Raw genomic sequence first — 13,428 nt, 5'->3', positions numbered from 1 at the left:
TTACAAGATACCCTGCAAGATCTGTGAAAACACTACAAAGGTCAAACATGAAGAAAACTGACCAGACGAGTGCACAAATGTCAACTCGCCACTGCCAGACACCATGAGTATTCTCTCATATCCAACTATACAGACAACCAAGGACACAAATTTAGCTGGGACAACATAACCATCAAATCACAGACTAAACAGAGACACGCGTGAGAATTCCTTGAAACCTGGCACTCCAAACAGAACTCAATCAATAAGCACATTGAACTGAACCCCATAGACAAATTACTCAGATACAGATCTGGAAGTATATATAAAAAAAATACATAAATATGGGACAGACCACCAAAGTATCAAAGACACACTGATGATGTCACCTCGTGAGGTGACAAAATGTCTGCAGAAAACCACACCAGCTCGGCAAATGAATCTGCAACCTCGTTCACAAGTCTTTTTAAAATCTCCAAATAATTTAGATTATTATAAAGAAAAATGGATTGGCCGCAGTGAATCTACCAAAGAATCTACCAAAGAATCTCAGATGGTTCCAGTGGACGATCACACAACAAATATCATACCGGCAAGGCGGTCTCTGAAATTACAGTGGGCTGACAAGAGTGAAGATTTTGACACGTGCTAATAAACATATGGTTGATGTTTAGTTTACTTCTCCAAAATATTTCAAAATATATCACTCACCAAATTCCACTGGTCGGTGCGTACAAACATCCTTGATAATTGTGGCAACATTAGCAACAATGTGTTCCCTGGGCATATCCACCTGAAAAATAACAATGGATGACAAGATGCTATACAGTTTGGGAGATGACACTATTGCTATGCAAATTCATCATCAACTTATTGATTTTACTGCCCTACATCCCAACAGTTGATCCTGCCAATTACTCCACATTAAGTAAATTGCTCACTTTATTTGTCTGTTTTCCTGTTCATTAGTCTGTTCAAGGCAAGTATTCGTTTTCTTCAGTGCTTTTTACTCTTATTCGTCTGTTCCATCCTAATGTTCAAATCACTTTCACATCATTGTGTCCAATGTCTGCAAACTTGCTCAGGCTTATGTTCCTTTCAACATACTATAGATTTCTTACTCATATCTTTTGCACACAATTATCATTAGTGGCAAAGCCTTCAAACACTTCAGCCCCGCAGTGTATGATCTCTTCCTCAACACTTAGCATCCGTGCTCCTTTTAAAAAACATTCTTAAAACCAATGATCTCCATAAAGCCTTTGGTCACCTGTCCCATTCTGCCTTAACATCTATTCTGTAAAGATCTTGGAATGATTTCCACATTAAAATTGACTAAGTATAGCCACATTGTTGCTCTTGCTGCTCAATAAGGTATCATATGCCTTCATGTATACTCTACACTATTTTCAAAATATGCAGCATGCAACAAATGTTATATTACAGTGAAGTCCCAGCATATAACAAGATTCTTCAAAAAAAATTGATATTTAACAAGGCAGTCACTTCATCATGCAAAATATTTTTCCACCAACAAATAACTATTTGATGTCAACCTGTTTATATCACTTAACTAACCATATCTAACGAACTCTTGCAACTTAGCATAGATTTGAATTCCTTGTTCATCAAAATAAAATACAGCAATATATATACTGGTCCAATGAAGACACAAGAAAGGAGATATAATGATTGGCATTCGTTATCTACAATTCTGTCGATTCCGCTATAATGTGCATTTCTTCAACATGAATTGGCTACAATGCGATTGAAGAGTTTTGACCAGGTTTGTAGAATGCAAACTTTCCTTCCCTGTATTGGCTATAACATGATTCTAGTCCCATTGCTTTAAATGGTGTTGCTATTATGCAATTTTCTTATAACCTGGGATCGCACAGGAATGGAACTATTGCCTTCTATCAGTAATGTAATTTAATACCATCATATGTACTTGAATAATTTGGGTGAGCCTCTGTGATTAGTTCATTTATGTGTCTGCCATGATTTTTTTCAATTTCACTGTAACTGTGTCACTAATAGCATATTTCAGTTAAATAGGCACCTTACAGGTGTAAAAATATTACAAAACGCAATCTAAATGAGGTGCAATGCACTTGTTTGTTAGCTCATTCTGTACTTGCTGTACTATATTACATATTTACTTTACGTCATTGAAAACACAGTCTTATCAGTATTCTTTTTAAAATGATTACAAAGTTTATAATTAACTACAGATTCTTTCTTTTTAAAAAAGACAGTTTGCTTGAATTACCAGATCAAAAAATGCAAAGAAGTTGTTTTAACACATACAGTGTTAACACATATATAAATGGTACAATATTGAAATGGGGATTTGTTTATATATAAAAGCAAAATGCACCTTCTCTTTCGAACAAAAGCAGAAGGAATTCAGGTTTTATTCTCCAGTTTTAGTTCTGATTGCTGGCAAACAATTATTCTCTGACTCAGGGGCCAATGAATTCACTCGAAGATCGGCATTCTTTCCACCCCAGATATCAAATCTTAACTGTAACAAGAATTGTTTAAATTTCGTCCTAATAGGGTATACAAAGCAGCTCTTTGTCAACCCTCGATCTCCACAGAACTGTGGTAAAGACATTGTAGTTAAAATTATAAAACATTGTAAATACAAACTTGCTGCAAGACGGTTGAAAATATAGGTGAAAGTGAGGACTGCAGATGCCGGAGATCAGAGTTGAGAGTGTGGTGCTAGAAAAGCACAGATCAGGCAGCATCCTAGAAGCAGGAGAATTCACATTTCGGGCATAAGCTTTTCTGTGTGTGTGTGTGTGTGTGTGTGTTGAAATTAAGAGATCAAGGGTGGGTAAGCACACAGCATCCACGTGGATGGGATGTGTTGGAGGTGGGTGAAGGGATCCTCCGAGAGTGGGCAGGAGTCTGGACGGAAAAAGTGGGCCCAGAGACAGCAGAATAAATGTTCCATGTTGCAACACAAGATGAACTCATTAATCTGGAAAAGTAGTAGGATGAATGCGATGTCTTTGCTGAGTACTGATCATTCATCCTCAGTAACGAGGTGGTCAAGGGGAATGGTAAAAACATGGCAGGGCTGGGAGCTAGGACCTGGTGTGGGGCTGGAGAGTAACAGACCAGCGCAAGGTGTCCAAGTGGATAGGGTGTGTGGTAACACACCAGCATGGGATCAGGTCCTAGCTCCCAGCCATGCCATGTTTTTACCATTCCCCCAGACCTCCCCCTTACTGTGGATGAATGATAAATTCTCAGCAAAGGCCTCACCTTCATCGTGCTACATTCCCAGATCAATGAGTTTGACTCGCATTGCAGCCTTAAGCGTTTCTTTCGCCATCTCCACCTCCAGGTCCACCTTTTCCATCTAAGCTCCCACCCACCCTCCGAAGACCACTTCTTCCACCTACAACACACCCCATCCACTTGGACACCCCATGCTGGTCTGTTACCCGCCCTTGATCTCTTCATTGCCAAAAGCACCCTCCAGCCCGGAAGCCTTATTACTGATGAAGGGCTTATGCCTGAAATATCAATTCCCCTGCTCCTCAGATGCTTCCTGACTTGCTGTGCTTTTCCAGCACTGTTGAAAATATAGATAAATATAAAGTTCAAAATCGCACAATACTACGTTATAGACCAACAAGTTTAATTGGAAGCTCTAGCTTTCGGGGCATTATTCCTTCATTAGGTAGCTGTCCTCTGATGAAAGAGCAGTGCTCCAAAAGCTAGTGCTTCCAAATAAACCTATTGGACTATAACCTGGTGTTGTGATTTTTAACTTCAAATACCCCTGTCCAACATTGCCACCTCCAAATCATGGATAGATATATTTCTTAATGAGTTTACACACAAACTACAATCCATTTCTAGTTTAAACCTCAATCCTGTTCAATACTCACTTAATTCCTCATCTTGTAATTAGTGAATTTTACAGAACTGTTTAAACATATGATATAACAATAGGTTGACTGTTTTATACAATATAACTACTGTAAAATGTACATTTATTTGGGTACAGTGAGAAACAGCAGAGCTTGATGTGGTGCTTACCTTTTTAAATCAGCAAAATCTCTCATGTTTGATATTCATTTAAACAGAATTAGCCAAAGGAATGAGCAATACAGTTAGTGTCCATGTGCACTGTACAGGGAAGGGCGTTTTAAAAATAACTGGGGGAGCTGTTCCAGACTGCGACGCAGCAACATTTGCTCTATTTGTGTAAATGATGGATACCTGGGGCCCCATTTGGAATTGTAACCCGAATGAAGTTACTCTCTTTGCAATAGGAGAGATTAGTTATGGCGAGAAAATATTTGGATAGAAATGGTGAAAAAATCCTGCCCATCACAGTATTTCTTAAACGGGTGCAACAATAATGGAGCATAGTTGTTGTCTGCCTAATAAAACAACATTTAGGACAGTAATACAGATTTGAATACTTTGAGAATTTCAGAGGTAGTTGCTCTGTGGTATGATGTAATCTGTTTTGTACAATATATGCCAAGATCCTGTGATTCTGAATAGTTATTCATACCTACATAGTGAACTTACTACAACATTTTGGCATTTTTATTTTTTTCCTGGTCAAATTAGAGTAGGATGAGAAGCCTATTATCTGTCAATGCTGAAACAAGAAAAGGCATGGTTCCAAAGGTATGTCACAAAAGAATCAAGTATACAAGTAGGGAAATGTTGTTCCAATTCTACAAGGCAACACCTGGAATACTGCACAGAGTTTTGGTCAGCTTACGTGAAGAAAAATGTAATTGCATTGGAAGCAAAAATGAAAGGTTTTTCTTATGAGGAAAGTTTGAACAGTTTAGGCCTATACTCACTGCAGCTGAGAAAAATGAGGCAAGATCTGATTGCGGTATACAAGATGCCAAAGGGAACTGATGAAGTCAATATTGGTCAGAATTTTCCCCTTGTGGATGAATCTAGAATGAGAGGTCACAGCTTTCAAGTAAGGGGAGGTGGATTCAAAAGAGATTAAGAGAAATTATTTCTTTCATAGGATCATAAATCTGTGGAATTCACCAGAATCTGGTGAAGCCAGCACATGAGCTAAATTTGAGGAGGAGATTTTATATTTGGAGAGCATTAAAGGGCTTTGCAGAGTGGACAAGAAAGTGGATTTGAGACCATGATGAGATCAGCTATAACATATTAAACAGTGAATTCCCAATCTGGCTCTGAGTTCTTAAGTTCATATTTCTCATACACACAGCTGAAGTTGATTTTTGGTTAGTCCTTATACTCCAACACTTCTGGTGTTGTATATTTTTCCATTTTTTCAAATTACACTCAAATGGTTGACACGTACTTCCAATCTTAACATGATCAATCGTTACAGCACTTTTGCATTGTTAATAGAAGAGAATGAAACATGAGATGATGTTACACAAGAGTGTCGCATTTTAAGTATGCAGTAATGATTGGGAGCAAGGAAAATAAATACCATATTTTCACTCCATCATTGGTAAAAACATTTTCAAACTTAACACATAATCTGTTTCATGTCTATTACAACAGCATAAAGATAAAACAACTTAGGAGACAGCTCACTGAAATTGTCACTATTATTGAAAAGACAAATAATGCTAAACATTTTTCCACTTTTTGTTCTCAAAGATATTTAACTAACTCAGGAGAAAACAAAATTGATGAAAACACAACAAGTCAATCACTTTGTAAAGTGAAAAGATGGATTCACATTTATCCCTTTGTTATTAAAAACGCTGACATCAAAACATTGTCTTCTCTCTTTCAGATACAAATGAACCTTCTCTATAATCCAACACTTGTTTCATTTACTTCAGTATTTTTCTTCTCATACCAATTAAACTAATTTACTGAACTTGCATATGAATTTATACTTTAAATCTAATACTGAAATTTATTATAATGACCACAGCATTCATGAAAGAAAGTAAGACCAAAAAAACCATAACTATTATAAGCATAATAACTCTTGCACTAAGAAATTCCATGGTGTTTCGACTTTGGAAAGAAACTCAGTTTTACCAGGTGAATAAACATGCACTGAAGTTTGCATTCATTATTTCAGATTGGCATTCAAAAACATATAAAAATTTCATCAAAGAATAAGGCATTTGGCATATTGCTGTTTCTACCATCCAACTTATCCAAGTGATTTCCAAATGCAATGATGTTTCTGCCTCCACAATAAGACCCTAAGATGTTGGAGCAGAATTTGGCCAGACTACATTTATGAGGAATGTTGAACCCACATCTGAGGAAATATTTACTGGTGATGAGGGGAGTCCAGAGGAGGTTTACAAGAATGGTCCCATTTGTCATATGCGAAAGGTTGAGGAATCTGGGTCTGTATGTGACTGAGTTGAGAAGGATGAGGTGGAGTCTGATTGAAACTTAAAGATTACGGAGAGACCTGATCAGAGTGGTTGTGGAAGCAGATCAAGCTTGATAGATTCTTAATTGTTAAGTAGATCAAAGGTTACTGGGATTGCGATATATATGAGCCACGTTCAAATGACAAAACAAACTTGATGGGCTGACTGGCCTAAATCTATTCCAAAGTCTTAATCTTATTCAGTCTATCAAACTGGCTCTACCATTTAATAAAATTATGGCTGATTTGAAAATTCTTAACACCATTTTCCTGTCTTTTCTCCATAACCCTTCATTCCCTTACTGATTAAAATCCGTCTAAATCAGCTTGAACATACTTAATGAACTAGTCTCTGTGGCTATCTATGATAAAGAATTCCAGAGATTAACTAATATCCAAGAGAAGAAAATCGACTCTTCTCTATCTTTAAAAATGACATTGAGAAGCAGGTGTTGGACTTGGGTGGACAAAGTTAAAAATCACACAATGCCAGGTTATAGTCCAATAGGTTTATTTGGAAGCACGAGCTTTCATAGCACTGCTCCTTCATCTGGTAGCTATGGAGCAGGACCATAAGACACAAGATTTATAGCAAAAGATTATAGTGCCACACAACTGAAATGATATATTGAACAAACAGATTGCTGTTAAGTCTATCATCTTTCAGAATGGGTTGCAGGTTTCCATTCATTAACATGTAAATCCCAGAACTTCTTTCAAATCACATTCTCGATAACTAATGGTTTTATAAACAAAAAAGGTGACATCTCAGCTCAGACAATGCATTAAACGGTGTGAGATTAGAATCGGTCTGTATCCCATTCTTGAATCAGAGTGGTGCTATTTCCAAAATGGAATTTCTAAAATATTATATGGATTGACTGTCTGCAGACTGTGCACTTTCCCCCCCAAAGTTCCAAAACAATGCTTTTAAAATAGTAATTACTGCTCCTAGAATTCAAGGAAATCAGCTCCAATACCTAAAAATACCTCAAAGAAAAAAGGAACAACTCTTACAACCACAACTTTTCCCATCCTCCATCTTGGATTACCCAGAAATCCAGGTTTGGAGGGTTTGAGTTATAGGGAAAGACTGAATACGTTGGGACTGTTTTCCCTGGAGCGTCAGAGGCCGAGGGGTGACCTTATAGTGATTTGTAAGATCATAAGGGGCATGGATAGGGTAAATAATCAAGGTCTTTACCCTCAGGTGGGGAAGTCCAGAGCTAGAGGACATCGGTTTAGGGTGAGGGGAGCAAGATTTAAAAGGGACTTAAGGAGCAACGTTTTCATGCAGAGGGTTGTGCTTGTATGGAATAAGCTGCCAGAAGAAGTGGCGGAGACTGGTACAATTACAACATTTAAAAGGCATCTCGATGGGTATATGAATTGGAAAGGAATAGGGGGATATGGGCCAAGTGCTGGCAAATGGGACTAGATTAATTTAGGATATCTGGTCACCATGGGCAAATTGGAGCAAAGGGTCTGATTCATGCTGTACATCTCTATGACTCTATAAGGGGCCAAAAACTGTTCACAGTATTCCAGATGTGGTCTGACCAGTGCATTGTATAGTTTTAGCAAAACATCCCTACTTGTATACTGCATTCCCTTTCACTTCTATCTTTAAGGCAGTGAATTCAATCTCCCCAGCAACCTTTGCATTTCTGCTCAGCAAGAATGTAATGTACTTAGTCAATATAGAATAAAAGTATTTTACTACAAAAGTTGTCTTGCAACTAAATCATTCCATTCACAACAGTATGGTCTGTGACCATTCTTCACAATAGTTTACTATCTACCCAGAGTGTTGTTACAGGTTGGGTATCCTTTAACTACATATCTGGATATCAAAAAGAGGTATAAACCAAAGTTTCTTTGAAAGTGCCCCGCACATGTCAAAAAGCAATGTTTTTCCCCCCGTCCCAAAGGGCCTGAAGGAACCTGAATGCACGTATTTCCAAAAAGGGTAAATATTCTTCATACAAAAAACAGTTGGTCCCAAGGTTTTGTATAAAGGATTCCTGACCTGTTTTCCTGGATTAATCAAATTAATGCTTGGGCACACCAACACCTAGCTTTTTAAAGTCCTATATACACAGAACGTAAATAAAATATCTAAATTCATAGTTATATTTATTGAGATGCAAAAATATTTTTAAAAGCTCTCAAGTGCATGGTCATACCTGGTTTATCTTTGTGCATAACATGATATATGTGCATTTGGGTTAAAAATAAATAGATTTATATTTTATTCATCTTCAACTTAATTACTCAGAAGATTTGCAGCACAATGAATACTTAACTGAATAACAGTCAATTTTAATCTTGGACAATTTTGCAATCTCTTCTGTTTTGTTCAGAAATGTCAAAGTGGCTATGTAGTTTGATGAACGTAAACACAAGGCTAAGTAGAAACAAATGATTTTCATTTCAGGGAAAAAAATATTAGCTTCATGTAAAGTATTGCACATTTCCCAGATATGCTTGCAAGTGCCTGTGTGTGTGTGTGTGCGCGTGCGTGTAAATAAAAAAACAGTTTACTGTGGATTCAAATTCAAAGAGATGTCAAAATTAATATGCTACAATAAATCAGAAAATGTACCAGATAAATCTACATGAAATTAACATAATCGTTTGCAGGCAAAAATTTACAGGAAACATTGAATAATTAATGCGGAAAGGCTCATGAAATATATCTTGTTATAGAATGTCACCATCTTTTGTAACATCACACCTTAAGCGTTCTTAATCCCATAAACCGATGCCTTCAAACCAGATTAGAAAATAGATTGTACCACGTTCAAACTATTTTGTTGAGCAAGTCAAGCTGTTGAAGGAGTACAGTATCTCAGTTTCGGTACCTCACTGTGCCTTTTTTTCCCCGACGAACATTCCAAAAAATGCATTTCATTTAATCTGTCCACAGTCCATGTCACACACTTTCTGAAAATTCTTCAGTTGGCAGCGATTGATTTTCCATTTGATGATTGTTGTATTGTGGTTTACAACAAATTGAATACAGAAGTAAAACGCACACAATAATGTACAGCCCCACGATCAGCCAAACTACAGTTCCAAAGATAACAAAACAAATTAGTCCCTTTTCCATTTTGTCAAGCTACTACTGGGACTTTAATTTAGACGAGCTGAGACAAGGAAGGATGATAAACTGACCGCATGTAGTTGCATCAATAAAGTCACATTCTCCAGTAGCTGTAACCAAACAGGATTTCTGCCATCTGAATTCTACAGTTGCTAGAGTTACTGTAAAAGGAAGCAGCTGTTGCAATCACCTTTAGTGGCTCAAAGTTCAGTTGAGTTTTAAATAAATATTACATTGTGACATATCCAAAAGAAATGATAAATCCTGAAACCTTAGGTCAAAAGCTTGTGAGTAGATCTAATCACCATATTCTCCAATAAGTGATGTGAAACCTAGTGAGTAATTATTTTACATTCAAATGAATTGCAACTATTTGATAAAATAAAATATAAAAAGTAACTACTGCCATAATAGCCCAATGGTGTTACACTTGACTTTTAAAAATATTTCTGTTTCAACGAAGTGTTTCTGTTTCATCCATTAAATACTACACTTGGAATGTTCACTGGGAAAAAAAAAGGCACAGTGAGGTACCAAAACTGAGATACTGTACTCCTTCAACAACCTGACTTGCTAAACAAAACAGGTTGAATATGGTACAATCTGTTTTCTAATCTGGTAGCGTTTCTAATGCCACAGCCATGTTTGTGGCACTATCTTGTAACCTACCGTTACAAGATCATAATTACAAGATCATAATTATCCTCTGCTTCCAAGGGCTCTTGTAGTGTCACAGGAGGATCCCTATGTTTGAGCCAGGAGGTCCAGGTTCAAATCCTACATGTGCCTTTTTTTCCCCGGTGTGTAATAACATCTCTGAACAGATTGATTTGAACATAGTTTGTTTTAGATTAATTAACTGAACTCAGCCTCTTGTATAAATTTTACTGCAGTACTCCACATTTGCCACAAAGTGGCACTGTAGCAGCACATTTGCCAGAGAATTACAGGTATCTTGAGAAAGGTGGACAAGCAGGAGGCTGAAGAAACAGCCAGCCAGGCATCATCAGGAGGTGGAGAAGTCAACACTTCAGGTGTAACCCTTCTCCTGATGCTGCCTGAGAAAGGCATGTGTTAAATCCAAGCTTGGGCTACACTGTCCTGTTTGCTCCTGTAACCACCTCTCCAGGCCAAACCCTTCTGCTTAATGACAGAGCTGAGCAACTCCTCTCAAACATATAAATAGCTGCCCTGGCTTAGGAATCATTAGGGCTTATGCCCGAAATGACGATTCTCCTGTTCCTTGGATGCTGCCTGACCTGCTGCGCTTTTCCAGCAACACATTTTCAGCTAAGGAATCATTCTTACTACCACCACTTTCATTAACCTTATGGAAGGTACCAGAAGGGGAAAAAGGTCAGTTGTCCATGCTGACTCCCCCTCCCCCAATCCTGTGAGGAGTTCAGTCACCGTCAGATTGCCACTCTTAATACCTTTTCCTAAAACTTGTTTGGATCGCCGCATTTCTGCCAGAAATTCCAAATCTGGGCTCTTGGGAAATGCGGAGCACATCTGATCTGACAGGCTTCCAGCTCAGCATGATATCAGCATTGAAGGCCAAGCAAAACCTTGTTCTTACAGCTTGAACTGCTATGTCCCAGTGTTTAAAGGTTCTAAAGGCACTATAACTAGCTATGGAGAGAAGAGAAGTCTGGCAGGGCAGGGTTGAGGATAAGGGTTGCAGGTGGGTAGATATAAAGGGACAGAGAACAGATAGGTGCTCAGAATAGAGGGCAACAATGACCTTCGAAATTCCCAACTGCCCAGAAAATTTACTCATGGAGTGACCAGAGAAGATACTCTGTGAATAGAATTGCAGGAAATGTGAGAAGCTACTCCACCAATCACAGGTTATTACTCTCTTATGATTGGTCCTGATGGGCTACGAGGAGTCACTTGCAGGAGTAGGGGAGTCACTGGGGAATCTTTTGCAGACAGGGTGTTGAGGTTTAGGAGCAGATAGCTGTTTTACTGAGGCCAGGAAGGGGAGGACCAGGGAGCCTTTTTGATGTGGGATAGAGAACCTCCTTTTGCCAAGGGTACTGTTTGGCTGCCAGATCTTTGTTTGGGGCTGTTGAAACAATGATGGAGGCTGCGAAGTTGGGGAGAGATGCAGTGAAATGGACAGGCTGCAAGGGTGCTGGGTAAGAAAAGTGGGCTGAGTGAGAATGGAAAGGCAGAGAGGACCAGCAGGAGATGGAAAGTCTGTAACAGGGCTAGGAAGAGCTGAGGAGGCCACAAAGAAAGGGAGTGGCCACAGCTACAAGGAGGGTGGGAGAGAGAGGGAGGCTGCAAGAGAAGACAGAACCATTTCAAATGTGTTAATATAGCAGATAACTATGAGTTAGACAAACTTGAAAACACTGAGGCAGATTAATGTATAAATTAAAGTGGTATCAATAATTTAAAATGACTTATATGCAGCAGTTACTCTTTCATCAACTCTATGATGGATAGTATTGTATTCAAAAGTGTTAAATTGTTAATATTCAATCTGGGAGTCAGGTCTGAGCTGCAGTTAAAAAAAAGTGTAGAAATTGCATGATTAAACTATTCTACTTTTAAGAATGTGTGATGAAAATACATGTGACAATGTGATAATGCAAATCTGAAATTTTGTGTTTAAGAGTGATGGCAATTTGTGTCTAAAAATGTCAGTTAATTTGAAAAAAACATTTACTAACCTATGCGTGTTGACTTTTGCCAAATACTGTTGTATCTAGGATATTAACACTTTCCTTACATCTAAGTTTCATGGGATTAACACTTACTGGGAATATTAAAAAAAAATTTTGACACTGCTTCTGGGTGAATCTAAATACCCTGTATAACGCGTATACAAACACAGATGTTTGTTATTACATGACTGAATTACCTAATGAAGGAGATTGAGAGAATCGAAGTATCCTTGAAAACCAAAGGATAGCCTTTAATTCTACTCTTTTGCAGTGAGGAGTTGGCATATTGTGCCCTGGTAGGGTGGGTTGGCAGAGAGAAGGCTGCTGGTGTTCAGTCGTAAGTTGTGGTGGTTGGCATCATCTAGCGCACAACTGGAGATGCTTTGAGGATAAACAAACCAATGTTCCTTGTAAGCTACAGCTTGGAAGGTTCCACTCAATGTTTCTAAATGTGAAAAGGTCCTTTGAATTTATTAACTCAATTTTATTCCATTATGGGCACTGACTTTCGGAGAAATATCAAAGGAAATATTTCTCATAAATCATCATACACCCACTCATTGGCAGATAATAGGTTTCTCATGTTCTAATTTGGCCAATAAAATATAACAATGCAAAACATGGCAGTAACTGCACTACATGTGTATGAATAACTATTCAGAGCCTCAGAATCCTGGCACATATTGTAGAAGGCAGATTATGCCATACCACAGAATAAGTACCTCTGAAACCCACGAAGTATTCAAATCTGTACTGCAGTTTTAAATATTGTTTTAACAGGTAGACAACAACTATGCTGCATTATTGCTGCACCTTTTTTGGAAATATTATCATGATGGCCCATGATTTTATCATCATTTCTATCCAAATATTTTCTTACCATAACTCATTCCTCCTAATGCAAATACAGTAACTTTTAATGGGATACAATTCCAAATGGACCAGTATACACTATAAGTCTCCTGAGTCAATGTTAACAGGGTATCATCACTTAGAAGGATCATCACAGATTTGGTTGTCGTTTTCACATTTCCTTACACACACACAGCAGATGTCGCTGGATCGCAATTGCGGACAGCTCCCCCACATATTTTGAAAACGCTCTTCCCCACGCAATGCATAATGGCATTGGAGTAACTGTGTTACTCATTGCTTTGGCTAATTCAGTCTAAATGAATGACTAAACATGAGATTTTGTTGACATGAATATGTCAGCACCACATCAAGCACTGCAGTTTCTCATTGGACCCAACTAAATGTATTTTAATTGCTTCAAGCCT

General features: G+C 38.0%; 1 protein-coding gene across 1 annotated transcript in view; it reads right to left on the bottom strand.

The window, feature by feature from the left end:
* Positions 1–13,428, bottom strand: part of mrpl1 (mitochondrial ribosomal protein L1) — a 75,502-nt gene that overhangs the window by 17,466 nt on the left and 44,608 nt on the right. Inside the window, exon 8 of the mRNA XM_072591735.1 lies at positions 691–772. Coding sequence (XP_072447836.1) covers positions 691–772 — 82 coding nt within the window. The remainder of the gene's footprint in view (positions 1–690; positions 773–13,428) is intronic.

The sequence above is a fragment of the Chiloscyllium punctatum genome, chromosome 1, assembly GCF_047496795.1.
Source record: "Chiloscyllium punctatum isolate Juve2018m chromosome 1, sChiPun1.3, whole genome shotgun sequence".
Lineage (NCBI taxonomy): Eukaryota > Metazoa > Chordata > Chondrichthyes > Orectolobiformes > Hemiscylliidae > Chiloscyllium > Chiloscyllium punctatum.
This window is presented reverse-complemented; position numbering and strand designations above follow the sequence as displayed.